This window comes from Poecilia mexicana, unplaced genomic scaffold (assembly GCF_051168715.1).
Source record: "Poecilia mexicana isolate PSO_F unplaced genomic scaffold, ASM5116871v1 scaffold_2, whole genome shotgun sequence".
Classification (NCBI taxonomy): Eukaryota; Metazoa; Chordata; class Actinopteri; order Cyprinodontiformes; family Poeciliidae; genus Poecilia; species Poecilia mexicana.
This window is the reverse complement of record NW_028263371.1, coordinates 18,485,558-18,499,751: the sequence shown is the minus strand read 5'-3', so window position 1 is coordinate 18,499,751 and position 14,194 is coordinate 18,485,558. Positions and strand designations below refer to the sequence as shown.

Sequence of the window (14,194 nt, the reverse complement as noted above, 5' to 3'; positions counted from 1 at the left end):
TGTCCTGTCCATTACAGACGGGCACCAGGCCCTGCAACCCAACAGAGGTAAGACGGGTATGGACAGGCCATTCATTTTTGACACGGGTTGTTTTCAAACCACTCTTTAAAAGCTTAAACACAAATCGCCTTTAATATGTTTGTTTAATTAAAAGCCTAATCCTGTTAGCGTGGGTAAACCCATGAGCCCACCTTGTTTTAATTATAACCAAGGGTGCATTATCTTTACCTCTAAGTGAGTTGCTAGTCATCAAGATAGAAATGGAAGTCAATCCTTGTACCTCACCACAGTTCAGGTGAAGCGACACACGGGAATCATTTTAGAATCACTAATTTCACTCTGTATTTTTTTTTTATGTCGATGTTCAAGGGATCTCTAAAGTCACCGAGAGAGAGAGACAACTACAAATAAGTTGTACCTACCTGCCCACCGAACAGTGACACAATGAACCCCTTCCTCCTGAGCCAATGTTGCCCCAGATAATGTTAATATATTTTGTAATACTAATAATAATTTGTTTTATTTTAAGTACCTTTTGGGACTCTCAAGGTCGCTTTACAGTAAAAAAAAAAAACACAATAGGATTGAATGCACTTATGGTGTTATTTAGCTTTAATTATGCTTCTTGTTTTAACAGGCGTTGCAATATTACAATAACACGGAGCAATATTTTTTAAGGGGCTCTGTTGCTTAGGAGATTTTGACGATTTAGACACTTTGTATTGTCATTTATGTCACTATCACAGCAAAGCTCAAAATATTTGGATAAAACTATAAGTATATATTTCTAATCCTCGTCTCCGGGCTCTTCTTCCACTCTATTCTGGCTGGCTGAATAATTTCCAGTTCTGGCTTCCTTTTTCCAAACACATCATCTCAGATTTTATCCATATTGAAGTGTTTTTCAAAATTTTATTGCAATAATGCATCTTAAACATAATGTAAATGCAATATTGAATGACTAGAATTAGCAGGTAATTTAAAGGTTAAATTTGACAGCATTGATGTTTTATTTGTAAGAAAATGTCAGATTAAGGTATTTGAGTTGTAAAACAGAAAGTTATTTGGGGAAACACAACAGTATTAGGGAATTAATGTTGTTTTGTACCTGGTAATGACACGTGCTTACTGGATAGACAATAACATGAGGGATTCACTCTTTAATCTTTGTCTGCAAGTGAGTGAGCAGAAAAGATTTTTCACTCAAAGTGCATTCTGTCATTTGATTTGCAGACAGCTTGATTTTGATCATATTTGATCAAAATTATCATCTTTATTTAAGGTTCTGACAACTGTTAAGTGACAGAGTTGGGTTGTTGACTCATGATTTAATGCGGTGGTTGGTCCTCAGCTCCCACTGTCCCATGCGTTATAAATGTGTCTCTGTTCCTCATCAGATTCTAAAGACTGCATGACCTCCTCTGCATTCCATTAAGTGTTGCTGAAGGCTGGTAATCACTATGTTATTTATGTCAGCAAGGAAACACTTAAGACATGCAGGGCAGGAGGCTTGAGGTTGCAAAGAGGAATTTATTGTACCCTCTTTGCAACTTTTCCAGAAATAAAAAAAATAAAAAAATAAAATAATAACATTGTAGAAAAGATAGAAAAGAGAATGAATAACTTTATTGGAATTTAGTGGTAGGAATCCATGATCCTCCTCATGCTCATGAACCTGGTTCCTCCATATCCCATGTCCCTGAAGTTCCTGTACTCTCCAGGCCTCAGGTACATCATCCTGCCTTTGTAGTGGGGCTGCTCGTACATCAGCCAGTGGCCATCCATCACATGGCAGGACATGCAGTTGGACATGCGGTAGCGGTCCATGAAGGAGTCGCAGTCGTCCATGCACTCGTGCATCTGACCACCGAAGTTCTCTCTCTCATAGATCCTCATCCTGTAGGATCCCCTGTGCTGCAAAAGGATTTGAGAAACCCAGATTAGATCAGGCTTTGGCAGTAAAAATAAAACATTGTGTAGAAAGGAGACGCAGTACCATGGGGATCATACGGCAGGACCTGATGCAGTCAGACATTCCCATCATGCTCATGTAGTCGGCGTACTCGCCCCTCCTCATGAAGTACTGGTTTCCCATGTAGTTGGGGCGGTCGTAGACCATGAAGCAGCCGCTCTCCACCCTGCAGGAGTGACACCTGCTCAGGAAGGAGGTGAGCTCTGCACAGTCGCTGCTGGTCTCATAGAAGCGACCCTGGAAGTTCCTGTCCTCGTAGAAGATGATCTGAGAAGACGAAATCATCAACTGGAATCAGTTTATTTTTTATACAAATATAAATTTGGCATCCTTACATTTAATTGAAAATGTTGATGACTTTCATGATCAACCTACCTTGCCCATGATCCTAGTCTTCAGTTGGTTCCTGTAGAACTGAACTGTGGCTGATGTGTGGTCCTGGCACTGGCTACGTGTTACTTTTATACTTGCTGAAAATAAAAATGTATGTTGGCCTTCTATTGTGTGAAGTCCCCACTCAGCAACATGCCATAAAAGACTATAGAGCTGCCAGGGCATTAAAGGGTCATTATCCAGCACTACGCTCTTCTGGTGGAAATGCATGCATTGCATACGTACAGCATTGTTGCTAAGCATAATGAAAAATAACGAGAAACTTCTAAACCTAATGACACCTGGGCTGCTTTGTTATATTTTTATTAGCAAACAAAACTCTAGACTAGAGAATGTAATACTTACATTTAATAAATTTCAAATAAAACAGGATTTCACTTCAGATACTTCAGAGATGAAACTAAATATTTCACATCCATGATGACATTTCAAGAAAACCATGCAGAGTGCATCTGTGTTTTAAGGATCTTGAAAACTGGCTGAACCAATTCATACTGACAGATCGAAGCAATAAACCCAATTGAGTCAGAGATTGCTCCTTTTAAAGCTATTACAAGAGGTATGTTAATGAGATTTATATACGGTCAGTAGCAAAACACTGTGCAACAAATTTAAAGCTGCATGCCTAGAGCCGCTCTGGCGGGTTCGAGTCTTGCCACCTCCTTGAGTTTACATCCAAACTCTGAGAGTGCAATCCAAAATGGATGACTTCCTGTCAGGTTCGAAAGAGGCAACAAAAGTGTATCTGGTATTGTGTACAATAAGAAAGCTGTCATTTAATAAGGTTAGAGTGATTCATCCACTTTAGTATGTAAAGTGGATGAATCACGTCCTGATCTTAATGAACAAAGATGAAATTATGACAATGATGACATAGATGTGCTAAGGAGTGCATTGTGATAACAGACTGACAGTTTGGTGGTGCTTTTACCTTGTACTTGGTGTTTGTTATGACAAAAAGTCTATTTCAAGGCTGAGGTGAGCCAAGCTGCGTATAGCCTGCAGTTTATTACCGTAAGAACTGATTAATTTTTTTAAGTTGCTAAGAAGAAATACATAGGAGGCGTATGCTCAAACAAAACGTGTAAATTTAACAAAATGGTCTGTTTGAACTAAAATGGGCAAAATGGACTGAGTCTCATATGTGCCACATTTCATAAGCCTCTGTCAACTGACAGATCGAAACAAGCATTGTAGAAAAGATAGAAAAGAGAATGAATAACTGTCAAAAGGATCCACGATTAGTTATAAAAATAGACCTTATTTTGGAAATATTTATTTTAGATATAAAAACAATACAGTAATAATACTGTAGGTTATTTAGTTTTTATCAATTTTATTAAAATATTATCCGTCCTCTTCCTCAAACCGAGGAAGAGGACAGAGTTGGCCGTAGCAGCTGGTGTTTTGCTGCTGCCTTCCACTTCATAAATAAAACAATGAATGACACTTGGACTGTGTGATCTGGTACGTACTTCTATAGCTCTGTGTCCAGTTCAGCAACAGCTGTGCTGTTTAGAGTCTGGTGTGGTGGTTACAGCGACACTGGACTTTGTTACCACTGACACCGGACCTCTGTGGGTCTGGTCGGATCGGTGATGTCAGTACCTCAGGCAGAATACCTCCTGTTAGCATCTCAAAGACTGACCAGCTCTGTCTGTCTCAGCGCAGCATTAATTTTTATCTCATTAAGGTAACGATCACCTGTTAGAACCTTCGTTAGTTCTGCTGGTACAAATGACTCAAAGTGTTGTGGAGAAACATTCAGGGTCCAGATTAGGTCCTTCGTTGTGTTTCACTCCAGCTCTCACACTGCATTCACCTTTCTTTCATGTGGGAAATTATCCAGATTCACCTCAGTTTTTATTTTTATTTGTTTTTAATTACAGCCAATAGTGACACGGTGTGGCATTATCTAAAATTACACCAGTCAAGCGCAATATGATAAACAACTAGCCTTCCTGTATTTTACTATGTAGATTCCAGTACAGAATGGACCGTTATGCGTCATCAACCCATCAGTGAAAAAATGGAGACCTCTATGGGTGAAAAATACAACAAAAGATGTACATTTTTGAAGTAATGATGAGTTTTGGTGTATCACAAACAGCTATTTTTGGTAACACTTTATTTGAAGGGGGTTGAATAAGACTGACATGACACTGTCATAAAAACCTGTCATGAACATGAATAAGCCTTCATGAATATTTATGACTGTTGTCATAAAGCGTCATTCGGTAAATTATGATATCATATCACTATCTCACACTTGTTCTGCAGTCCCATATGGCCTCTTTCAGTTCTTAGTGGTTAATGTGCATCTAACCCCAAAATCAACTTTTTTTCCTGATAAACTGTCTAAGCAGATTATCTGGGCCAATCTGTATGACTCTGAACATTTTGACATTTTTGTGTAAATGTTTTAGTCCTGCGTTATTTTTCCTAAAACCATCTCAGTGCTGCCCTCTTTGATCAAACAGTGTCTGAGCCTGTTTGATTAAAGCTGTGCGACTTTACATCAGGCGGGATAGGTTTTCGTCACACATCCCCACGTTTGGGTATAAAAGCATCTCACTCAGACGCATGGCTCCACTCACCTGGTGATGAGTGTTGCCGTGGAGACCAGCGATCGATAGCATTACTCTGCTTTAAAAATGTGTGATGTATTGACACCTTTAATGTACTTTTAATGCAAGTTTTAGTACAACTTAGTATGACAACAGTCATGAAGTGTTCATGAAAGCCACAAACATTCATGAAAACCCCTTCATGTTTATGACAGTGTCATGTCAGTCTTATGCACTCAAATAAAGTGTTACTGGGAATGCTTGCTCTGAGTTTTACACAGTGTACATAAACATTTGCTTTCAAATGCAGAGTGAAAGACAAAATGGTTAGCAAATAGCAAACTTTTTTTCAAAGGTGATGTATTTGTGGTTAATGTTCGGAAAACCATTTTTATTGTTTGACAGTTTGTCAAAAATGTTCTTAGACTTGATTAATCAACTGGTACTGTAAGTCGATCGTTTTCCTTCTTCAGACCTGAAGTCAGCTATGTGGTGTTTTGTTAGTCTTAAGAGACTGTTAACAAGATACTGATTGACTGTTTCACAGATCAAAATGCCGAAGTAATTAGTGAAAAACAAAAATGAGTTCATCCTTTAGGAGTTCATCCTATTGTAATGTGTTGGATTTCATTGTCTCCTTCAGATTAGGAATCTAAACACTTCACAGCTTGCCCTGACATTCTGATGCACATTTACAAATCTTCTTATTCCCAGGTTTGATCTTCTGCAAAATCCGCTAAGGTGAAATCTCATTATGTTGACGCCAGAGTGGGAGTAAATAAAAACAAAGCAAAATACTTATTGAAACTAGAAACTAAAAAACAGTCTGAACATGCTTTTAATTTCTATATTTTTTTAATGTTTTGTGAATTAGGTTACTTAGTTTGCTTGGTACAATAATCAGGACTCACTGCAGAATCAACTGTTTATTGACATAAACAGCTCATTTCTCGTGGTTCTATCTCAGATTTTGAAGCCAAAATATCCCAGGAAACTCAAATGGATTGAATTTAAATTGAGTCAATTCATCAACATGAGCTTTTCCTTCCTGTCTAACAGGATTCCATGATGCGTCCGATGGAGCCGATCCGCATGTCCATGGGGCCCGTTCCCATGTCCCTCATGCTCCGGTACTCTCCGGGCCTCAGGTACAGCATCCTGCCTCTGAAGCTGGGCTGCTCATACAGCAGCCAGTGGCCATCCATCACATGGACGGACTGGCAGTCGGACATGCGGTAACGCTCCTGGATGGAGTCGCAGTCGTCCATCAGCTCGTTCATCTGACCACTAAAGTTCTCCCTCTCGTAGATCCTCATCCTGAATGGACCTCTGTGCTGTGAGAGGAAGCACGATTAGTTTCAGGAAGCATTTTACCCGCAGTGCAAGTTGAATTAAAACATGAATAGGGAAGAATAAACATCCTTGTAATTAAAGGTCAGATAGAGGCATAGAATGTCGAATGTTTAGTTGACAACATATAAAATACACAGGAGGACACAGCAACGTGTTGTAAGAGAGACCTCAAAATGTGATTCTCATGAGAGACCACTTTAACGTTACATAACCGTAAGACGATGCAGAGCGTGATTATGGGTTGTTACCATGGGGATCATGCGGCAGGAGCGGATGCAGTCACTCATGCTCATCCCCATGAGTCGCTGGTTGTCGGGGTACTCTCCTCGCCTCACCAGCATCTGGTGGCCCATGAAGTTGGAGCGTTCGTAGACCATGAAGCAGCCGCTCTCCACCCTGCAGGAGTTGCAGCGGCTCAGGTAGGAGGTGAGCTCTGCACAGTCGCTGCTGGTCTCATAGGAACGACCCTGGAAGTTCTTGTCCTCATAAAAGATTATCTGGAAGGAGAAAATGGTTTCAGATATGATCTCGTAGGAAATTATCTGCTTATGTTGTAAGAAACACCCAAAACGCTCTCTTACTCTGCCCATTTTGGTAGTCAGTCCTGTTGTCCCTGATTGCACTGGTACTTGGGCAAAGCAAACTCTGTCACTTTTATACTCATCATCATGGTTAAATGATCTATGGAGCCATTGTTTTGAATATCTTACTCAGCAGCGTAGCGTACAGGGCTATAATGATAGCTAAATCGCTCTGTAAATGGTTATTATTCCAGTGTGTATGCATCTGGTGCAGTGCCAACTGCAGCGGCTGCCCTATGGGGTACAGGTGGGTGACAACAGAAAATGTATCAGCTGGGACTCTGCTGTCAGCGGGATAAAAAGCACCGTAAGAAATTCAAATAAGTCCACAGTCTGAATTTATAGACTCATTATGTCTGTTATAGTTACTAACTTAAACATGCATTCGTTTTTATTTCGTTTCAACTCTACATCATTTTATTCAGTGTAGTATTTCACGGTCTCTTCTACATGTAACTAATTTGATCTGCCAACCTAGTGAAACATTTATTTTAGTCTGCAAAAAAATATTGAGAAAGACAGACTACACCCTTGTATGCACGGTGAAATCACTCAGCAGCAACCACAAAGTTCAGTTTTAGAACTAGTGTCAACAATCTGTGATACAGGAAATACAAGTAAAATAGGTACAGGATTCTCAGCACTTTGGGTTGACGGTTCAGAGAATCCTTCTTAGAGTTTTCCAGACAATACAGAAACACACAAAACACGCACAAATTACAAAAGTTTTTTTTTGTACTGTTATAACCATTAAACAATCTCCCCTTCAGTTCAACCTTATAAGTGGAGTTACCATTATAAAATCACTTGCAATTATGCATTGGCAAAGATCAATGCAATTTTCACAGGTGGTGGGACATTATTGTTAGCAGCTGCTGAAAGTAACTAAAACGTTACTTTCAATGTAACTTTTAATGTACATTCCAAATCAAATAATCAGTAATCTAACTAAGTTACTTTTTCAAGGATTAATCAGTCATGCGATTAAAGTAACTTTTTCAAAGTAACTATGCCATCACTGTTCACTACAGAAGATTGTTGCTTAGAACTGGTGAAAGAAAATGTAGCTTTCTATTTAATATTGTAATATCTTTAGATGATCTGCCAGTGGTAATAACAACAAAGTGCTTAAGAACTATTCAGGAAATCTTAAAATCAATCACAAACAAAATTGTAGCCAGTGATGATATGCTAAATGGGGACTAGCAAGTTTTCTTTCTTGGTGTTGGTAAGAAATCCGACTGCAACATTTTCAACTACAGCTTGCGTAATACGGCAGTAGGTAGCTTTGTATAAAAATGCTTTTTTTTGTTTTGTTGTTTTTTTTACATATTTGTTAAAACTGTCACTATGTCCTGACAGTGTAGTGTCAGACAGATAATCTATGAAATAATCAAGCTCCTGAAACCTTCTCCATGTGGCCCTACTGCCATCTGCAGAAACACACCGCTCCCTATCAGAAAGAGCCAATCAGAGCCAGAAGGACGACCTTAGCAGAGTCAATCGCCTTCTTGTTCTCCATGCTACAGCACCTTCCTCACAGCATAGCCTGTCATGAATGCTACGGCTAGTTAGCATAGCTGCTGATGATGGTGGATACACTGTTCCCCTGTAACAGATTTTTTTATCCACCATTAGCACTACTGAAGCAAACCAAGTGAGTAGTATGTAAGCTTGATTGGTAGTGCTAAGACCCTCCTCCAGGCTCTGATTGGTTGTTTCTGAACGTGTATTTCTGCAGAGGCAGATCTTCACAGTTTATCTGCCTCATGGTGTTCTTTCACAACATACTGTCAGTTTTAACCAGTATGTTAAAATTGTTTCACATTTTTTAAAAGCTACTTACTGCAGCTTTAGGTTTTTGTAGCAGCTGGTAGAATGTCAAACGGCGTTTTGACTAAAGTACAAAGGGTTGGAGTCCCAGTTGACGGCGTCTCAACTAAAGTTCTACAGCTTTTTATTTCTCTTTCTCACTGTTAACGTTTTAATTGTGTTTTTTAAATCTCTTTCTCAAATGCTGTTTTTATTTTAATTATGTAAAGCACTTTGAAATGCCTTGCTGCTGAAATGTGCTATACAAATAAAATTTAATTGATTGATTGATTAAAGATTTTACATTCTACTCCTGAGAATTTAAAATAGTTTGTAACGTATTAAATAAAATATTATATGTAAAATATGTAGCAGAACTTTCACAACCTACACATGCACGCACAAACATCTACAGGATTGAATGATAAAACAACAAGTCAGTTTGATGTATGTTTTATTTGACTCATGGACACATGACTGTTGTCCCTCAGCAGGAATCCATAATGCGCCTGACAGAGCTGAGCCTCATGCCGCTGTGCCCCAGCTCCCTCATGCTCCTGTACTCTCCAGGCCTCAGGTACATCATCCTGCCTCTGTAGTGGGGCTGCTCATACATCAGCCAGTGGCCGTCCATCACGCTGCAGGACTGGCAGTCAGACATGCGGTAGCGGTCCACGATGTTGTCACAGTCGTCCACCAGCTCGTGGCTTTGACCAAGGAAGTTCTCCCTCTCAAAGATCCGCATCCTAAAAGATCCTCTGTGCTGTTTGGATGAACCCAGAGGGACACATAGCAATAACCTTGCTCATGTTGACTTTGTTAAAAAGTGTCAAAAGCATAATTTAAATGAAATAACATTTCTAACACTAAGTCACTAACTACCATCTAGGATGTTTTTAGTGTATACCTGGGGAATTAAGCGGCAGGATCGGATGGAGTCGCTCATGCCAAAAGACCCATAGTCGGAATATTCCCCCCTTCTCAGGAAGTACTGATTTCCCAGGAAGTTGGGACGGTCGTACACGACAAAGCAGCCGCTCTCCACCCTGCAGGAGTGACACCTGCTGAGGAAGGAGGACATGTCAGAGCAGTCGCTCATGCACTCATAGTGGCGACCCTGGAAGTTCCTCTCCTCGTAGAAGATGATCTAAAAAACAAAGAGAAGCTTTGGATGAACATGTTGTCCTTCTCTGTGATTTTATCACTCGTCTGCATTGCTTCTCTGCAGCGCACATCCTAAACAGTTCTCTGGTGAACTCTCTACCCACCTTGCCCATGTTTGATGTGCGTTTGTGGGATTCTGTCCAACAACCTGGGGCTGCCAGGCGGCTTTTATACTTTATACGGGCTGTTAGAGGGTTTTGTTATTTAAATTATCTGGAAGCTGATGAATAAGCAGCTCTGCGATAGCTGTTAATTTCATTTGTGCCATCATGATTCAGGACAAAGACAGGGGAAACGAGTGAAAGTCACTTAGTTGAACCGAGCTAAAGATTTCCAAGACTAGAGGATACATAAAAGAAATTTCCATCATATTTAAACATTATTTGATTTGCATCAATGTTTTAAGTTTAGTAGGTGTATGTGTTAAACATTTCCAATGCTTCTACAGCAGAAAACAAAAAGGAAAATAATAAAATGCTAGTTAGAGATAAAATATTTTTAGCTGTTTTTACAAAGAAAATAAACTTTTTGTTAATGACATAATAATGAGTTTATGACCAACTTACCATGACAAGCTGACTTCAAAAAGCACACAGAGCAGTTTCCTTTAGAAAACCAGTTGTTTTATCATCCGATTTATTTAAATTATGTAAAGCTACACTATGGGCAAGATTTAAGTCAAACAATAACTCCCTGGTTTACTAAGCCAACTGGAAGGAAAACAAAACATTAATGAAGTTTCCAACTTAGGCCCAATTCACTTTGCGTCAACAGAAAATAACCTTGACATCAGAAATATATCAATAATAACAAAAAAGCCACAGAAAGGAACTGAGCAATTGTCAATCTTTATTTCAGGCCTTTCTGTCAAAACGGTTTTCTGCAGGTTTACAATCTATTGGTGTTCAGTTGGTTTTACTTTTCTGTTTTGTATTTTAAATGAAAGGGTTTGACAGATGTCACCATCGTTTTAAATTTGAATTTATGCTGCATTCCATCTGAGTTGGGAAATTACAAGTTCCCAGTCAGACAAATGAACTGGAGCGTCATCTGAAGTCAGATTTCCCACTGGGACAGTGACATCAACTCCGGCTACCTCCAGCTACGACTTGTAAGACTGACTTCACATTTCAACATGGCCGCTCCTCGCATCAACAACATAAAATGTGGTGGAAACATGTTTATTTTAGACACTGTAAGATTGCAGGACCAGCTCCTGGAGTACTAGTAATGAAACTTTCTTTCACTGTCCATTGCTATTTCAAGCTTTTCTTATTATTTGTTGGGTTTTTTTTGCATTGAATGATTATGGTGTTAAAGAGAACCCAAAATTCAGTGTCTCTGAAAATGACATCACTTTAGATTGAGAGACTTTTCAAAAGCTCAGGAAATCTTTGCAGGTACTTTTAGCTGATTCGCTACAGCAGATCAGATGAAAAGCTGAAGCATGAGTTATTGCTAAATACAAATTCATTCAAAATTGGTGAATGTGAAATCTTTGCCTTGTAACATAAAATGTCAAAATCTCCTCTAACCTAAATCTTGTGAAGTGAATGCTTTCTCTCGTCCCATTAGCATGTTGCTGCACCACTGATCCTTACCGACTTTCCAGGTTTTCATCAAACGTTGCTGTTGGCGCAGCCACCCAAACAGTTTCCCAATAACTTCCAGGGATTTCACCATTTTCAGAGAGATGCATGTGTTCTACTCCTGGGATGCCCTTCAGTTTAAAAGCCCAGGAACTGGTAACGATTTCAGAGATGAAGAATTATGGTCAGGAGGCATTTTGAAAGTTTCACCAAATAAACATTTCATGGTACCATCACATGTTAAAAACAAGTTTAACATTTAGCTTGAACAACAATGGATATTTCTGTTCAATTCTTAGAATCAAACCAGCAACAATCTCATACTGACTTCATGCTGCTTTCGAACAAAAGACATCATCTTGATTACTGCAGAATGGATCACACACTATACCAACAGGGCCTTTATAGGGTTCGCATTACATCGATTTGGCACTTGTTTGATATGCAAATCAGGTTATTTTGAATAACAAAGCTTTGCCCTGTCTGCAGATTGTTTGGCACTATTCTTATCTATGTTTCCTCACATACACTTTTTTTTCTTTGAAGACAAGACCTTCCAAGCTTCTGTATGGGCTGTATGAGCGGCCCATACAGCCTGAGAGCCAACACTGGATGGGATTCAGTGAGAGCATCCAGTCATGTCACTTCATTAAAAATGTAAGCTCAAGATAAGGGTTGCTGTTCTACAGTTGCTATGATTCGCCCTTTCTTTCAGGCTAACGAAGCTACATGCTTTAACACTGAGGGTCAACTGGGTGCCAAAGAGTGCACCAATCAAGCAATATTCACTGAAAGCCTACCGGACAAACGGGAAGGATAAAAGAGAGTAAAAATGTTCAAATATTGTAGATCTGATTCAGCTACACTTTTTTTTCCTGATCTCTTACTCATGTCTTTCAGATGTACGGAAAGTCCTGGAAGATCAGGTTCTATAACACGCAGGATTCTGGAGGTCAGGCAGCAGTGTGTGCTGAGGACGGCTCATCGATTTCCGAGTTCTTTAAGTTCAGGGAGTTCTGGTTGTCCGTGGTGATGGATGGCTAACACACTGAGTATGTCAAGAGGAAAAGAATCGATGATGACAATAATAAAAAATAAAAAAACGTTAATTGAGGGACCAATGAAACTCAATGAAGTTGAGTCGGTGTCCCAGTGTGCGTAGTTTGGATACTCGGCACGTTCTAGAAAGTATTGGTGTCGCAGATAGTTGGGCTGATCGCATTGGACCCAAGCCCCGAGGGGGTATCATAGTTTTTAGAAAAACAATACATTGATTAATTTTCATATAAATCATTGTCTCGTACAAATGAATGAACAGGAAGTCTTATACTTTGATAGTCGTTCTGAAGCGAGCCATAAAATTAAACTGCACAGGCTCAGATGTGTTTGGCTGTGGCTGGTTTTGATTCTTGGCACTGCCACACTACAATTGTGTGTTGTGAGATAATTCAGTGGGTAAGAACAAAAGGTAGACTCTAGACAAATATTTGAATTGCAATAAGTGTTACATGTCCTGCTAACCCCGCATTTGTTAGTATTGTTCCTGCCACGTATAAAGACTACTCTGTTCGTTAGTGACTGCAGTATTTTAAACTCTACAAATGGAGAAGGTGGGACAGTCATGGGGGGAACTAACTCCTGTTCAAACCATTGATGATTTTAAACTCAGACCTCTGATAGGAAATGTGTTTGCAATGGATCCGTCTGTCTTTTTTTCAGATTGTATTTTATGAAGGTCAGGACTTCCAGGGAAAGTCCTACGACTGCAAAGGGGACTCGGCAGACTTGTACAGCTACATCCGCCGATGCAACTCTGTGAAGGTGCAGGCCGGCTGGTGGGTCCTATATGAGCGCAACAACTTCTCAGGTTACCAGTATATAATTGGCCCTGGGGAGTACACAGGCTATGGTCAGTGGATGGGATTTAATGACTGTGTCAGATCCTGCAAGATCATCAAAAACGTGAGTCTCCAGAAAACAACGCCATAAAACACACCTTGTACATTCAACTAAACACACTTCTTTTGCTATGTTCAGTGCAAGGGCCCGTTCAAGCTCAAGCTATACGGACGACCAAACTTTAACGGTCCGACTCTGGAGGTGACGGATAATATGAATTCCTTGCGAGAAAAATGGCCATGTCAAGTCATGTCCTGCAAGGTCCTCCAGGGTTCATGGGTGTTCTATGAACACCCCAACTTCAGTGGTCGGCAGTACCTGCTGGAGAAAGGGGAGTATGGGAGTCCTGCTGAGTGGGGAGCCTTGACTGCAACTGTTTGTTCCATCAGCAGAGTCATGGAGCTGCCAAAATCAGACAGCTAAAACTCCTCATAATGTGTTCCAATAAAGCCAATCATCTCCAACACTTTCTGTTCCTGTGGTTATTTATCTGTTTAAATGGGCTGCACAGTGGAACAGCTGGGAGCACTGCTGTCTGACAGCAAGAAACAGGTTCATGGATGGATTGGGTGATAATTTTCAATGTGGAAGAATTAATGAAATGTATCTCCGATTAACTGGCGACCTGTCCAGTGTGACCCCGCCTCTGGCCTGTTGACCACTGGAGATAGGCACCAGCACCCATCCCGACCCCACAAGGGATAAGTGTGTAAGATGATGGATGGATGGATGGATAATGAAATATATTTGTGAAAATATTGACCATTAAGGTGTAGCAGCTCTAGCTCAGAGTCATAATCACTAATGGTAAAAAGCACACTACTATTGAGATGAGACCAATGACTCTCTTAGAGGATATCATGG

The 14,194-nt window shown here is 40.0% G+C and overlaps 4 protein-coding genes across 5 annotated transcripts; 1 reads left to right on the top strand and 3 right to left on the bottom strand.

Annotated features, from left to right (window-relative positions):
• Positions 1–1,606: 1,606 nt before the first annotated feature.
• On the bottom strand, positions 1,607–2,391 carry LOC148160531 (gamma-crystallin M3-like). Of its 2 annotated transcripts, XM_015012363.2 has the most exons (3): positions 2,348–2,391; positions 1,997–2,239; positions 1,607–1,914 (listed from the first exon to the last, which is right to left on the bottom strand). In XM_015012363.2, exons 1-3 carry the CDS (start codon positions 2,354–2,356, stop codon positions 1,636–1,638), a joined length of 531 nt encoding a protein of 176 aa, XP_014867849.1. In that variant the 5' UTR covers positions 2,357–2,391; the 3' UTR covers positions 1,607–1,635. The 2 variants fall into 2 exon arrangements, with proteins under 2 accessions (XP_014867849.1, XP_087868405.1); XM_088012279.1 differs by lacking the exon at positions 2,348–2,391 and having other exon boundaries at positions 1,997–2,257.
• A 3,377-nt stretch (positions 2,392–5,768) lies between these two features.
• LOC106933246 (gamma-crystallin M3-like) lies at positions 5,769–6,895 on the bottom strand. The gene is made up of 3 exons (XM_015012380.2): positions 6,867–6,895; positions 6,534–6,782; positions 5,769–6,266 (listed from the first exon to the last, which is right to left on the bottom strand). Exons 1-3 carry the CDS (start codon positions 6,873–6,875, stop codon positions 5,985–5,987), a joined length of 540 nt encoding a protein of 179 aa, XP_014867866.1. The 5' UTR covers positions 6,876–6,895; the 3' UTR covers positions 5,769–5,984.
• A 2,220-nt stretch (positions 6,896–9,115) lies between these two features.
• Positions 9,116–9,967, bottom strand: LOC106933248 (gamma-crystallin M3-like). The gene is made up of 3 exons (XM_015012382.2): positions 9,947–9,967; positions 9,586–9,825; positions 9,116–9,441 (listed from the first exon to the last, which is right to left on the bottom strand). The coding sequence occupies exons 1-3, from the start codon at positions 9,953–9,955 to the stop codon at positions 9,166–9,168; spliced, it is 525 nt and encodes a 174-aa protein (XP_014867868.1). The 5' UTR covers positions 9,956–9,967; the 3' UTR covers positions 9,116–9,165.
• Positions 9,968–13,077: 3,110 nt separating this feature from the next.
• LOC106933247 (gamma-crystallin 2-like) lies at positions 13,078–13,796 on the top strand. Its single transcript, XM_015012381.2, has 2 exons — positions 13,078–13,393; positions 13,469–13,796. The coding sequence occupies exons 1-2, from the start codon at positions 13,115–13,117 to the stop codon at positions 13,751–13,753; spliced, it is 564 nt and encodes a 187-aa protein (XP_014867867.2). The 5' UTR covers positions 13,078–13,114; the 3' UTR covers positions 13,754–13,796.
• Positions 13,797–14,194: the final 398 nt, after the last annotated feature.